At 46.8% G+C, this 15867-nt stretch overlaps 1 protein-coding gene across 2 annotated transcripts; it reads right to left on the bottom strand.

The window, feature by feature from the left end:
• Positions 1-1284: 1284 nt before the first annotated feature.
• On the bottom strand, positions 1285-14420 carry LOC102446785 (cytochrome P450 2H2-like). 2 transcript variants are annotated; one of them, XM_075916756.2, is made up of 9 exons: positions 14171-14409; positions 13060-13222; positions 12683-12832; positions 11148-11308; positions 10060-10236; positions 8002-8143; positions 6513-6700; positions 4747-4888; positions 1285-3439 (listed from the first exon to the last, which is right to left on the bottom strand). In XM_075916756.2, the coding sequence occupies exons 1-9, from the start codon at positions 14348-14350 to the stop codon at positions 3258-3260; spliced, it is 1485 nt and encodes a 494-aa protein (XP_075772871.2). In that variant the 5' UTR covers positions 14351-14409; the 3' UTR covers positions 1285-3257. The 2 variants fall into 2 exon arrangements, with proteins under 2 accessions (XP_075772871.2, XP_089636159.1); XM_089780033.1 differs by lacking the exon at positions 4747-4888 and having other exon boundaries at positions 3254-3439; positions 14171-14420.
• Positions 14421-15867: the final 1447 nt, after the last annotated feature.

Here is a 15867-nt window from a genome sequence, read left to right on the forward strand (position 1 = left end):
CAGGCTGAGTGAGGGCAGGATGGTGGTCGAACGTGCATTTGGACGTTTAAAGGGAAGGCTCAGGAGTCTCCTGATTCGGCCTTGATTTCAGCAAAGGCAACATGTCCCTTGTGGTGGCAGGGTGTTGTACGCTCCATAATCTCTGCGAGAGCCAGGGGAAAATTTATCTGTCAGCGTATGGGGCTGAGGCAGAGCGCCTCACCAGAGAACTTGAGCAGGCAGACACCAGCTCGGTAAGAAGAGCACAGCGAAGGGTAGGGAAAATCAGAGAGGCTTTGAAGCCAGTATTTTGAGCCTCTTCCACGTGGCTCTCCACAAGTTGCCCCTGCATTCCTTGTGTTTGCCTTTCATCCCCCACCCAGCCCTGCAGTTCAACCAATAAAGAGACCATTGTTCAAAGAACGGGAGGTTTTATTTGGGGGCAGCAGCAGGGGAAGGAAAGAATTAGGAACCAGAAGGGGGAGGAGGGCTCAGGAACGTGAATGGGACTGCCTTCTGCCTCCCCAGCGCTGGCAATAGACACACTGGACCTGTTCAGCTCTGGGAGAAGGCAGCTCTAGGACACAGCACCCAGGAACCCACCTCTCAAAAAGGATCGAAGCCCCAAACTATCCGTCTTTCTCTAAGTAACAAATTTACACAAAGAAAGTTCAAAGGACGTTTGGCCACTTACTCAATGAAAGAGAGAATATGCGCACCAATTGCACCCACAGGTAATAATTATTTACACTGGGCTTGATAGTACACAAAAGTGACCGTATTAAGTAAAACCATAGGATTTAAGTGTTTGCAAGTGAAAACAGACAGATCAAAGGAAGCTACAGAATTAAAATAAAAACATAGGCATCATTAGTTCTAATGCATCATAGCGTACTGCAAACTCACCCTGGCTGCCAAATGAGAGTGGGGGGCTGCAGAGAAGGGTTGGGCATGCGAACGGGAGGTTTGGGTCCTCCATTCAGACCCTGTGTTAACACTGCACTTCCTTTAAATGGCATGAATGAGCCAGGCAGGGAGAACTCTAGTTCTAGCCAAGCCACAGGAACTCTGCCTATCAAATCAAGATGTCGAGCCCCAAGTGCTGTATCACCACGATTTATTTTCATTGGGCAATTCGCGCTCAAGGGCCAGACACTGTTACCAAATTTTGGTCAATGACAAAGTTTCCATAATTGTCAACTGCACCAAAGTTGACCTGAGAACTCACACAGCGTCTGTTCCCACCTGCGCCTGTCTGAGGACACCCCACGATCACGGCACGTGGCTTTGCGAGTCAATGGACGGTTAGTTTTGATAATATACTTTATTTTTTAAATCACCGTTATATAAAAATCCAGCAATTATCTGATTCAAGACAACGAGCTCATTTCTGTCACCGAGGACTCGAGTCCAGAATCAACGACAGTCAGATTCATGCCCAAGCCCAGGTTGTTCAGCATGGGCAGTGGGGGAAGCTGCCGCCTGTGGAGCCTGGCTAACGCCGCAGCAGGTGTTTTCTGCACATGGCCCCACCCAGACTCCACCCTTGCTCTGCCCAGGCCCCCTCCCTTCCCTTTCCCCACTGTCTCCCTCCTCTCTTCCCCTGTCCTGCCCCCCGTTCCAGACAAATCCCTCACCAAAAGCAAATCACATTTGAAACAAACAACACTTGTGCAATTCCTTTGTAAAAGAGATGGAGCAGATTTTCCATCGGGTGCCAGGTGGGTTTGTGAACACTGGTGATATAAAATGTAGCTCATGAAGAGCGCTATACTTAGGCATTAGAAATGCCAGTGCCAGGTTGTTTGGGTCTAGTGCACTGAGAACACTTACAGAGAGAGTGATGAGTCTGCCCTACAGCCTTAGCTGGGAGCCCGCTGGCCTTTTGCTCATGCAGTAGAGGCTCAGCAGGTTCCTGATTGATTTTGACTTCCCGGCATTACACAATGGCCCTTCATTGATCCTGGGGGCGCATAAAGGCAAGCAGCACGTACAGCTAACCGGGAATCTCTGTCCTTTCTTCACACAGTAAAACAGGGTGTCAGGCCTCCCCTTTCCCGGGAATTTGCACCCTGAGAGGAAGAAAATGGCTGGAATCTGACTCCCATTGAGGCCAACTCAGCACAGAGCAGAGCGGAAGAATCACCTCTCATGTCTTGCTCACAACGCTCCTGTTAAGGCATCCACGAATGTTTCCTTTTTTGGCAACAGTATTACACTGTTGGCTCGTACCTGTGGTCCACTCTGACCCCTAGATCCCTTTCTGCAGGACTCCTTCCTAGACAGTCGCTTCCCATTCTGTGAGTGTGCAACTGACTGTTCCTTCCTAAGCGGAGCACTTTGCCTTTCTCTTTATTGATCTTTACCTATTTACCTCAGACCATTTCTCCAGTTTGTCCAGATCATTTTGAACTATGATCTTGTCCTCCAGAGCACTTGCAACACCTGCTGGGTTGGGATCATCTGCAGACTTTCTAAGCGTTCTCTCTATGCCGTCATCTAAGTGGCTGATGAAGCTATTGATCAGAACCGGTCCCAAAATTGATCCTTGCACAACTCCACTCATTATGCCCTTCCAGCATGGCTGCGAATCATTGATAATGACTCATTCAGAGTGGTTATCCAACCGGTTATGTAACAACGTTATATTAGGCCCCACTGACACTGTATTGCCCTTGTTTATTATTAAGAAGATCATGCGCGACTGTATTAGGTGCTTTTCTTATGTCTAAGTACAGCACATCTACTGCTTCCCCCTTATCCTCCTGGCTTGTTATTCAGCTTTCTTAGCAGCTAGAAGGGGTGCCCAGCAGCCATGCAGAGAGAGAGGATCGGTGAGGGGCCCAGTGGCTAGGGAGCTCTGTAGGGAGGAGTGGAAGGAACCTGCAAAGGAAGCAGCACAGCACCTGGGCTCTCCAGAGGGCGGGGTTGGGCGTGATCCGGCATCTCCTGCTGGAGAAAAGTGCAGCAGCTGGAAGTGACTGAGTGAACTTGAGCTTTTATATTCCATGCAGGTTCTGGGGCACCGCTCCCCAGGTTCACTAGTACGGCTACGGGAAGTCCAAGGTACCCAGGAAGCCAAAAAGCAGATAAAGCCTTCCCAGCCACCCTGGATCCTGCATGAACCATAGTAAGAATTTCTGCTAGCTTGGGGGGTAGAGAAGGGAAGAGGTGAGGCCAACACAACCCCAGCATTCAGTGGTGCATCTACCTCTGCTGTGTATAGACACTGCATTTCTGTGCCTACCACAAGCACTCCCCTTGTACTGAGGTAACCTTTACCGACAAAGAACACGGAGCGCATATGGTTTTGGATGATTGCTCACAGATGATGTTGCTGGAATAATATCAATATCTTTGGGTTCAACAACGGGTTTCAGGGTGAAGTTCTGTAAAATCGCCGTGAGTATCAAAAAGAGCTCCATGCGAGCCAGGCCCTCTCCCAAGCAGATCCGTTTCCCTGCAAGGAAACGGAATTTTGAGTTGAGGCAGGAGATCTTTCTTTGCAGCACATTTTAAATACAGTTGTTATGGAAGCAACAGCTCCGGGTTAAGGTTAGATGCACACAGAGATTGAAGATAATGGCCGTTCCCTAAGAGATGTTGAAGGTTTAAAAGAAGATCAGAGCAACTGTAACCAGTCAGCCTAGAAAGACACCAAAACTAACTAAATCCAATTCAAAGCATGTAGGTGATAAAGGATTGATGAGGAAAAGCCAAGCCAGTGTGGATTTGTGAAGAACAAATCAAGCCAATTCAGACCAAAAGATTTCTACAACAGGCTCAGTGATCTATCAGAGAGAGGCCTCTACAATCAGGGGCATGTGGACTAGATGAAATTACCATTAGTTGGTTGAACTGTCAATTGTCAAAAAAACTTGCTCAAAGTAGGAATGTAGTGTGATGTAGTTGCAGAATAGGCTAATAACATTCTGGGATGTATTAGGGGGCGTGGGTTATGCAAGCCACGGCAGGGCATTCTCCTGCTCTGCTCAGCACTGGTGAGGTCTCCACTGGAGCAGCCTGTCCCATTCTGAGCTCCTCGCTATAGCAATCGTGGATACATTGGAGAGATTTCAGAGTAACACAACAAAATGAATCATGCTCGAAGGTTTACAAAAGCTGATCCTTGGACCAGTGTGGTCATCAGACACGATGACAGACCAGGGATACAGTAAAGAGACTTCAGATAGTCTAAGGGCTGCTATAAGAGGATGGGAATTAATTGTTTTCCTTTTCCTCCTGATGGTAGGACAAGAATTAATGGGTTTACTCTGCAATAAGGGAGATTTAGATTAGAGAGGAAAATTAAAAATAGGATTAGTCAAGCTCTAGGACATGCCATGGAGGCCGTGGAATTCCCGTCACTGGAAGGTTTTAAGAAGAGGCTGACCAACGCCAGTGAGGGATGGTCGATATTTACATAGTCCCACATGACTACGCAACTGGCTCCTCTAGATTTGGTATTCCCTTCGATGTTAGCTTTGTCTGCACCTTTCACCACGGATTAATTTACGCCAGACAGACGTAAGCAAGACCAGAAGTTTTCAGGTGACGTGAAGCAAAGGGAGTGTATGCCTAGTCCAAACACTCCCTTCAGACCAATAAGCAGGAAGAGAGAGTGGTGCAAAGACTGATAGTTGCTTTGCTAGTGAGACAGATCCTTCCTCATGAGCCACCTAAAACACTGCGCACAAACCAGTCTGAGAACAACCAGGGAAAATTAGGAGACAGGCCGGGATCTGAAACAAAAGCAGCTTCTTTTACCTGCAGAAAACGGCATGAAGAAATCACTTTTCTTAAAGGCACCATTTTCGTCCAGGAAGTGTCCCGGGTTGAATTGCTCTGGGTTTGGAAATTCCCTGCTGTCATATAGAACTGACTTCAGGACAGGGAATATCGTGGTGCCCTGAATTAGCAAAAGCAGAAAAAAGACTTAAGGTGGAAATTCGCCAAAAGAGAGAAGCCTTCAAAATTCTCTTGACTGTTTGACTGATCTTTGTTTTTCTTCATTTTTGTGAATCCCCTCAACTTCACGCTTTCAAACAAAGCAGAAATAACATCTCATGAGCAGAGCGAATTCCACGGAAGTGCTGTCCACCCTTGACACTACTCACTGACAGAGATGGGATACACGGGGTGTCTTTGGACAGGTCATTTTCAGTCTCAGATCCCTTGTTACTGCGTTTGTAAATTGGGTATAGCGATAGTACAGTCTCTGTGTAAAGTGCCGTAACATAGAGGAGATAATTTTTTCCTATTACTCAGTGTATCTGACCTAAGAACATAAGAACAGCCACACTGAGCCAGACAAAAGGTTCATCTAGCCCAGTATCTGTCTTCCGACCATGGCCAATGCCAGGTGCCCCACGGGGAATGAACAGAAGGAGGAATGATCAAGAAATCCCTTTCCTGTCACCCATTCCCACCTGGTCTAAAGGCACTGATGGTCCTGATTTCCATGAATCTATCTAGTTCTTTTTTGAACCCTGTTAAACTCCTGGTCTTCACAACATCCCCTAGCAACTTGTTCTTCAGGTTGACTGTGCGCTGTGTGTTTGTTTTCAACCTGCTACCAATTAATTTCATTTGGTGAGCCCTAGTACTTATGCTGTGGGACTAGGTAAATAACTTTTCCTTATTCTCTTTTTCCGCACAAGTCATAATTGCATAGACCTCTATCATATCCTGCCTTAGTCAACTCTTTACTAAACTGGAAAGTCCCAGTCTTTTTAATCTCATTACCCATTCCAAACCCCTCATCATGTTACCTTTTTAAAAACATTTTCCAAAGTCAATATATTCTTTTTAGATGAGGTGGCTACATCTATACAGAGTATTTTAAATGTGGGCGAACCATGGCCACATACTGAGGCAATAAGATATTCTCTGTCTTAGTCTCTATCTCTTAGTTAATGATTCCTGACATTCTGTTTGCTTATTGACTGCTGCTGCACAGAGGGATATTTTCAGAGAACTATCCACAATGACTCCAAGATCTCTCTCTTGAGTAGTTGTAGCCATATTAGTTAAACCAGCAACATACCCCGCATATGAGAGAGAAGCTGCATTAAAGGAATTCGTCTGAGAAAGGCCTATGAGCCTTCCTTCCTAGAAAGAAAGTCAAAGTAGATGATCACAGTGGTCTCCTCTGGCCTTGTATCTATGCACACTACTACTATAGAATGTGTGAAGCTTCTGAAGTTAGACATTTTGAAAGCAACAGGTACAGAGAAATTTCACCAAAGAGTTCTAAAAGAGTTGACCAAATGTGTAAGTTTGAATCTATTAAAAATATCATAACTTTGAATTGGAGGAGGTTTTTTTTGTTGCTTGCTTTGGAAAACCTGAACACTTCCAACTTCTGTTCTTCTTTAGGTAGAGACTGAGAGGGACTCAACAACACCTGGACCATGACAGATAAATCAGTAAACACACCCACCGCACCAATCACGTTGAAGGAATAATTTGAAATTAAACAGAGAGAAGAGTAAACCAACTTGACCTTTAACAGGCAGGCATTCGGAACTGACCTTGGGAATCATGTACTGCTTGAGATGAACATCTCTAGCCACAGCATGTGGGAAACCTATAGGCGCAAGTGCAAGGAATCTCTGGATTTCATGTACCACGGCATCTGTGTAGGGCATCTGGCCTCGATCCGCCATGCCAGGGCTTCGGTTTCGGCCAATCACCCGGTCAATCTCTTCGTGAACTTTCGCTGTAACCAGATGAGTGAGGTTTAACAGTAACGGTAAATTCCCACAGATTTGCCCTCCGCTGTGTCACCCCCCTCCTGTCTGGGCATAGTCTCGAGCACTGGCCGAGCTTTGAGTTCCACAATCCTGACACCGGCAAGCTGATAACTTCGGAAGATGCGATGACTTTGCCAGTCCACTCCACCTGCAGCTTGCCTGTTACTCTCAGATCTGGCACAGCCTGGTCAGTGTCAGCCAAGACTGCCTCCACTTCACGGCCCGCCCCTGCCTGGGAGCATCAACTCTGGTCTGGATCTGAGCGAGGAATTCACTCCCAATGGCTGATTCAGCCCTTGGGCCCTTTGCTCAGATTGTCAATAGAGGCACAAGACTGCCTGTTGCAATGGGGCTCTTCCGATGAGAACTCCTGCCTGCAGAGGCCTGGGGCAGGAAACCCCCCTGACCCATCTTCCACTCACTTCCCTTAACCAATGAACTACCACCATGTGATAGCAACATGGCTCACTGCCAGGTGATCTGGTAGCTGAAGGGGACACACTGTGTATCCATTTCTTGTTCCAGGCATTTCTCACGTCTCCCCCACAAAGCTCAGCAGCTTTCTTTCAGTGATTCCCTTTGACATTCCGGTTGCTCCCAATGGAAAGCTGAGGTCGTTATTTTACTGCTTCTTAACCCCAAAATTATAATGTGTTCTTTCCTAAATAAATCTATTGACACCTGAGACTTTTTTCCCCAATTCCCAGAGTGACGTGATTTGGCCAGATTGCTACTCTTAGAACAGGACTCTTTGCTCACTTTTTTCGTATTTGAGAATGCCCTTGAAAAAGACCGTGTTTGGAGGGCAATTTAAGATGTATAGTGTTATGTTACATTGTCAATATAGATCTTATTGTTGTAAACAGGGCCATTGTACTATAAAACAAAACAGTTCCAAGGGGCAAAAAAAGGCTTTGAGTTCAGTCATCTGTAAATGCAAATTGTGTTGTTAAAATTGTTTAGTGTTTTGAAACTTTACATCCTTAGTATCTTGAATTGAAGTGTGTTTTCTCTTGTTATATAGAAATATCGAAGGCACCGTATAAAGAAATAACAATGGTCAAGAATTTATTTCCAATGGCTGATTAACTTACCAGGAAAAGAAACACACCTGGCATTGAAAAATGGTGGTAACATCTGTGTATTTACTGGAAAGACACCTTCTAGTGTCTTTGCACTGATAGATTGGCTATCATAGTTTTCCTATCATAATATTTTCTAATTATCACTTTAAAAGTTGCGACTGAGAGCACGTGTGTATTGTTACCTTCTATTTCTGGGTATTTCAGAAGAACCAGGAGTCCAAAGCTTAGGGTGTGGCTGACGCTCACTGTTCCAGCAAAAAATAACTCAACTGTACTTTCTAGCATACTTTTTTCTGTAAATATTGAGTCGCCATTCTTTTGCTCCTGAAAAACAATTTGGGGAAGGCGTTTCAGGTTTGAATGTAAAGTTGTAAGAAATATTCTTATCAGGCCATAAAATAAACATCTTCTACTCAACAGGTGACCAAACTGCTGTCATTATAAAAAAGGGAAGAAGGACGATCCAGGGAACTATAGGCCGGTCAGTCTTACCTTGGTTCCTGGAAAAATCATGGAAGGGATCCTTAAGGAATCCATTTTGAGGCACTTGGATGAGAGGAAAGTGATTAGGAATAGTCAGCATGGATTCACAAAGGGCAAGTCGTGCCTGTCCAATCTGATTAGCTTTTATGATGAGGTAACTGGCTCTGAGGACATGGGAAAGTCAGTGGATGTTATATACTTTGACTTTAGCAAGGCTTTTGATACGGTTTCCCACAATATTCATGCCAGCAAGTTAAGGGAATGTGGATTGGATAAATGGATGGTAAGATGGATAGAAAGATGGTTAGGAGGCCAGGCCCAGCGGGTAGTGATCAACGGCTCGATGTCAGGATGGCAGTTGGTTTCTAGCGAAGTGCCCCAAGGTTCGGTTCTAGGACCGATTTTGTTCAATATATTTATTAATGACCTGGATGAAGGGATGGATTGCACCCTCAGCAAGTTTGCAGATGACACTAAGCTGGGGGGAGAGGTAGATATGCTTAAGGGCAGAGACAGGGTCCAGAATGACTTAGACAAATTGGAGGATTGGGCCACAAGAAATCTGATGAGGTTCAACAAGGACAAGTGTAGAGTCCTGCAGTTGGGACGGAAGAATCCCAAGCATAGTTACAAGCTGGGGACCAACCAGTTAATTAGTAGTTCTGCAGAAAGAGACCTAGGGGTTACAGTGGATGAGAAGCTGGATATGAGTCAGCAGGGTGCCCTTGTAGCCAAGAAGGCTAATGGCATATTAGGTTGCATTAAGAGGAGCATTGCCAGCAGATCCAGAGATGTCATTATTCCCCTTTATTCGGCTCTGGTGAGGCCACATCTGGAGTATTGTGTGCATTTCTGGGCCCCCTACTACAAAAAGGATGTGGATTCATTGGAGAGGGTCCAGCAGAGGGCAACAAAAATGATTAGGGGGCTGGAGCATATGACTTATGAGGAGAGGCTGAGGGACTTGGGTCTGTTTAGTCTGCGGAAGCGAAGAGTGAGGGGGGATTTGATAGCAGCCTTCAACTTCCTGAAGGGAGGTTCCAAAGAGGATGGAGAGAGACTGTTCTCAGTAGTGACAGATGGCAGAACAAGGAGCAATGGTCTCAAGTTGTGGTGGGAGCGGTCCAGGTTGGATATTAGGAAAAACTATTTCACTAGGAGGGTGGTGAAGCACTGGAATGGGTTACCTAGGGAAGTAGTGGAGTCTCCATCCCTAGAGGTGTTTAAGTCTTGGCTTGACAAAGCCCTGGCCAGGTTGATTTAGTTGGGATTGGTCCTGCCTAGAGCAGGGGGCTGGACTTGATGACCTTCTGAGGTCTCTTCCAGTGCTATGGTTCTATGAGTCTATGATTATTAAACAAATGTATCCCCATGAGATGTTCAGCCCCCACCAAGTATAAGGATGTTATCGGATAGCCCAGTTGATAGAGGCAGCAAAGGAGGAGGGGGGAGAGGAATTGGCAGTGGAGCAGGGAGCCAAGTGTCAGAGGGGGACTCTTGTACATTTCAAAGCAGGCATGCCCTCATGCCAGCCCGGAGTCAGCTGGCTCTGGGCTGCACACAGAGTACCGAATTCCTCCTTTGAAATGTACAAGATCCCCAGCAGCGGCTCTTGTACATTTCAGAGCAGGAATGCGGAAGTGCCTATCGACCAGTTGAGTAGACAATGGAAATTTCATCCACTACCTGACTAGTCAATTTACCAATATTTAACATCTTTACCACACTGCTGGGAAAGAGCTGCTGCCCTCACTCACCTCATCGATTTTGATGAGGAAAGCATCAATGAAGTCCCGAGGGGAACTGTGATCCAGAGACGCTTTATGTACTTTCACTCTCTCCCCAACAAATCTTCTTAACTCCTCAAAAATTTCAAATAGCCTTTGGTGAGGTCCAGGAACATAATCCATGAGCGTTGGGAAAAAATTGTACAGCTATAAAGATTGAAAAAAAAACATGGGTTGATTTATCTGGACTCAAGAGACAAGGACAGTCTCACTTGTCACCCCAATGACACAAGTACAGCCATACAATTAAATACTTTTAGGGAGCCTTCTAATCAAAATCAAAATTCAACAGAACATTGCAAGTTCAAACTAAGACTGTATAATACAGATACAAATTCCCCAGAAAAACTGCACCGAGGTTTAGTTATGTCACCTAAGACATACTCCATTTTTTCCAACAAATCACACATTCTTCTCCTGAAGAAAAAACCCACGGAAATGCCTAGCCTTCCCTCCTGCCACAGATTTTCTTAGGTAGCAATCCACCATTATGAACTCTAAAAGGAAAATATGCATTCAACTTCCTGAAGCGGAAGATGCAGGGCCAGATTGTCTGCTATTGTATCTTCATCAATTTTATCTGAATCACATCGGCAGAATATTTGGCCTTTCACTGTGCATTTGGGGAGGCTCTCAGAAAAAGGGGAGCATGCTTACAGGGTGGGTATGAAATGGAAGCGAAAGGAAGTTTGCTTTGGAGATGGGGAATGCGATTACATTCACATAGCCCATTTCAAAAGCGCTAGGGCATGTGAATTAAGACTGGCGTTGGTATCACGGTATTGACTGGAGATTTCCCTGATTTGTCCCAATTGTGTTGTCACAGAACATCCTTGAGCAAATCGAATTCTGGCTGACGACTTGTTTTGTGAGGGAAATTAAACATCCCCGAGAAAGAAGCTGGAAGGTCAGTCTGATAGTAGCAGCAGCCCAATGAGAAGAACGGGACCATTATGGGGAATGTCATATAACAATTTTTAGGGAAAATTACTAAAGAAAGAATGCGAAATCCCCTCCCCATTACAGTCAATAAAACCAGAACAAATCCCTCAACATACCGCTGCCCGGGAAGATTGCTGGAGTTTGCTAATCTCCAATATGAGGCTAATCAAAGTAACAAAGTTCTTATCTTCATAGTCAAACCGGTCCCCGAAGACGATGGAGCAGATGACGTTGGAGACAACGTGGGCGAGGAAGAGCCTGGGGTCAAAGGACCGCTCTGGAGGGAACCAAAACTAAAAGGAGTCAGTTTTACAGAAAGGACTTCTCCTTCCACACTAGAGTCAGCAGCAGCACTGGGATACTGGGGGTCTCACAGCAATATGCCCTGCGGAAACGGATTTAGGGGGGTTAGGGCTGCCCGTCCCCACACTTTCCTCTCACACACGCCATGAAACCAGCACTTCCCACCTTTTCCTTGGCAATCCGGCTGCAGTGTTTGCGCTGTGCGGCTCCCTGCCTGGCCCGTTTTGGTCTGACAAAGGGCCATCAGTCCCTGTCTGAGCGATACCCTCCTGTCTGGTCTGGAGCCAATTTCACAGAACGGATCCTGCTCAGTCAGGTGCGCAGACAGGTGGGGGCAAAGTGGGCAGCTACCCCAAGGCACAGCGATTTGGAAGAATCCAGAGTGCTCAGACACCACTACAGTAGCAATGGCTGATGATGGATCCCAGAGCCTTGAAACCAGCCCTGGAGAGCCAGGCTGGGCGCACCGGGTGGTTTTGAAGAGCTATCCAGGGGATGACAGCATCAGGCCCTGTCGCACGCGGACTGGCCAAGTGCTCAGCTGCCCTGAGACCCATTCACAAGGGGGGCTGCCCAGTGGCTAGGCCATCACTTGTGTGGTAGTACCATCATCACCAGCTAGCACCAGGTGGAGTCGCTCTCGCTCTACCTTGCTGACACCTGGGGATGTTTGAAGACCCCCCGCCTACTCTCCAAGTTCTCAAACAGCTGCTGGAGATAGATGCTCAGTGTCAGATGGAGAGAGAAAAGGTCACGAGGGAAAAATCCTAGAGGAAGGGGAAGCAGTAACTGGTGGCCCAGGCATTGAAATGGAGATGGCAGGAACGCGCCTGGACCAAAGACATGAAATAACAAAAGATGGGCACGTGAAATCATCCAACAAGGGAACGAGCATCCTTTATGAAGCCCTGCCTATGTCCACGGGGTTTCAGACGTTCCCACGGAGCCCTTCACTCTAGAAATTTGGTGCCAAGCGTGTGTCAGACTTGGAGCAGGGAAGAAAATGAGAATTAGCAAACCATAGGAATAGGTGGCTTGTGAACCCAGCACACTGGAACTAACCCTCTCTAATGCAGCTCACTGTGTCAGTGTCTACACACTCTAGACAAGCATCATGCGTTTGTGCTTTGGTCACATCACAGGGGACAAATGTGACAAAGCAGCAACCGGAAGGGTTTATCTCTGGCACCTTTCACCCATCCTTTCTTATGACATCACTATAGGGTGCTGTCGGGGCAGCTCACGGCTTCCATTATAAGATGTTAGACCCAAACAAATAACATCATGAAAAGCAAAGACAAGAGTTGTCTTTCTGCTCAGTGTTCAGTGGACAAGAAACAATCCCCACCGTGCGTGTTTCTGAGTCTTTCCACCAGAAAACGGGTTTCCTCCTGGATCCGCTCCTCAATGCTTTTCTTCCCCATCCCAAATCCTCTCAGGGTTGTGAGGAGAAATCTCCGGACCTGCTTCCACGGCTCCCCATTGATGAAACCAATACCTGGAAAAGAGTAGAGAACAGGCCTGAAAGGAGGGAGGCCTGACGCTGTCTGTTTGTTTGGCAAACAACCAAACATGCCTGAGCCAAAGGTTCAGCTTCAACTTCAGCGTCACAGATTTTGTGTCTATGCTCTCTGATTTTTACTAGTATTAACAAAACTCTGCCTCTTTTCTCGCCAAACAAATAATATCAGTCCTATACGCAGATGTTATTCCATCCACACATACCTGTTCCCTTGGTAGCTGTCTCAAATAGTGGCATTTTTCCTCTTCTGCTGAACTCGTCCCCAAGATCGACCAGAGCTTCCTTCACCGCCTCATATCCATGGAGCACCACAACCCGCTCGGAGCCCAAGTAGATCGTGAAAATCGAGCCGTACGTTCTACTGAGCTGTAAGAATTGAACAAATTGGCCAATGTGTGTTAGCTTAGACCCAATTCTTAAAGGGTAAGAATGGGGGGAAAAGATCAAATGACACAAGCACTTTCTTGCCACTCAGCTAATACTAGCCAATTCTGACCACTGATCACTGCCCACACTTGGCCATTTCAGCCACAATTCTCCAGGGTATTTACTAGGTTCACTTCACTGTTTTCAAGGAGAGTTTGGCACCGACATACCTTGGAGGTCTGGGACTGCCTGACATCTCAGTGCATACTAGCTAATTCTGACCACTGATCACTGCCCAGACATGGCCATTTCAGCAGGTTTCCCTATCAACATGTGTGTCCCTCTCTGCCTGATCCCATGATAATTCTGTCTGTTCCAATTGGAAGAGCCACCTGCATTATTATGGGGCTCTTAATAGAGATTTTGAGCGCTTTGTAGAAATGACACTTCAAACTCCACAGAAATGCTGTCTGCATTTAATCAGTCTTGTGAGCTGATTCTATGCTGAGCTGCAGTCTCTGCCTAACCTTCCTATTGTGATCCAGGCAAATGTCAATAGAGCAATTTTACAGATGGGAAACAACGGCAGAGAGGTTATGTGACATGCCCAAGGGCACACCTAGAGTTTGTGGAAGAGGTAGGACCAGAATTGAAGCCTTGTGTCTGCCATTTCCTTACATAACACACTAGACCACTGAGCCCAGCCAGCGACAACTTCTACCCAGGGCAGTGCTGCTGTGGAGGTCCTCTGGGTTACCTCTGAATAACACACTCACCTGTAACACAAGCAGTGGATTATCCCAAACCATTTACATCTGCAATCCAAGGCTGATTGTTTTGTGAAGCAGTAACTCGGGCATTTCAGCGAACATGGCACTGCCACCAAGCTGGGCTTGAGCTAGGCTGTGCTAAATGCCTGCTACCCACCCAGCAAGAGAACACCCTTACCTCCTCTAGATGCTCTAACAAGCTCTTCTCTCTCAGCTGCAGCATGTTCCCGATGAGGGGTAAAGCAACAGGCCCAGGTGGCAGCTTCCCACTTCCAGGCGTCTTTCTCCACGTGAAGAGGAAGAGAAGGCAAGAGACACAAATGACCAGGAACACAGTGGTTGTTCCCAGCGGGTCCATTGTCGGGTGTAGCAATGGTTCAGGGGCTAACGGATTATTTGTATTTCAGACATCTCCCTTTTTATATTCTGCACAGCAAAGGTGGGTGCAAGGAGTTGGCCAATAGGAGCGCTCAGCGGTAACGATTAACAAAGATGATCAGAGTTATGAAACTAGGAACAAAGTCCTTTGAACTTTTAATAATAGCTCATCTCCCCTTCTCCTGTGTACTCATTGATGGAGATTGATATTTAACCCTATACAGAATTACTGTAAAGTAGCCCATACTGCCATGAAACGACCCGCTCTCTCCAGCCGTGTGGTTAAACATTTCTCAGATGCGTGGTGCCAGCTGGAACATGTGTAGGATAAGGATTCCTTTTCATGTTGTGCTCCAAGATTTAGTCTATGGATATAGGATCAGCTGACACTTGAGAAAAACTAGATCTTGAAATTTGTTACAAATTGAGACCGAATCCTGATTGTTTCCAGAGATTTCACAAAATCTTTAAAATCTCTTGTGGTCGACCTTCCTTGATGCCATCTCTGTACGACTCTTGGTGTCAAACTGAAACATTAAGACTCTGAGGGTGCGACTATACTCCAAGTCAAGGCTGATTTCTTACCACCCGATATTGCTAAGTCCATGTCCACACCATGGAGTAAATCAAATGTAGTCTGAAGCAGCGCATCCCGTGTAGGCAACCTACCATCGACTCAGAGAGCAATACACCATGGGTAGCTTTGCATGCTAGACTATGCTCATACTGTCCGCTGTGACCAAAGCTGTGCGGTGGCTGGCTATTGGCTTATGCCTCCAGCATCCCATAATACACTCACCTCGTCCCTCCTCCCTGCAGTGTGATAAAGGGGAGGCACTGTTCTCGCACCTGTAAGGGCTCTTCTTGTCTTCACAGCGATCATGAAGAGGAGCCTGGTTTGCCGCAGCCATTGTGAGGCTGATGTGTGTGTCGTGGGACGTTCAATGCTGCAGCACTTGGACAGCTCACGCCAGGCCCTTTAACAGGAAGAGGATTAGGAGAAAGCTGGGGGTGGCATGGAGGACCTGCACAGCCACCATTCAATCTTCTGGACACAGCGAATGGCTGTGGGTGCTGAACAGGGACTGGATCTGTGCAGCCATCCTCTGGTGTGGGAAGGGCTGATGGCCGGAATGCTGTTGCCTCGGTAACGCTGCTCAGGCTGGGAAGGGTCAACGTGAGGGGTGTGAGCCGACTGTGCCCCACATTAATGTATCCGACCTCCAAGTTACCCCCAGCGAAAGGCCTCAGGCCTGGCTCAGTGACAAAGGCCCTCGGCCGGGTTTCTCGCCCTCACAGCAGGCCTAACACCTTTCAGAGGCCTGCAAAATTTGCAAAGCTTTTAAGTCCCGTATGGAGCGCATGAGAGAATTGCGCCACAAGATTGTTCTCAAAGAGGCAGCCCTAAGACTGGCACTGGCGTCAGAACCGGACCGGCATCGGTGCGGGATGCTTCGGCACACTCTTGAGCCTCCTTGGTACCGCACAGGCCTCGGC

The sequence above is a fragment of the Pelodiscus sinensis genome, chromosome 8, assembly GCF_052426305.1.
Source record: "Pelodiscus sinensis isolate ZL-2025 chromosome 8, ASM5242630v1, whole genome shotgun sequence".
Classification (NCBI taxonomy): domain Eukaryota; kingdom Metazoa; phylum Chordata; order Testudines; family Trionychidae; genus Pelodiscus; species Pelodiscus sinensis.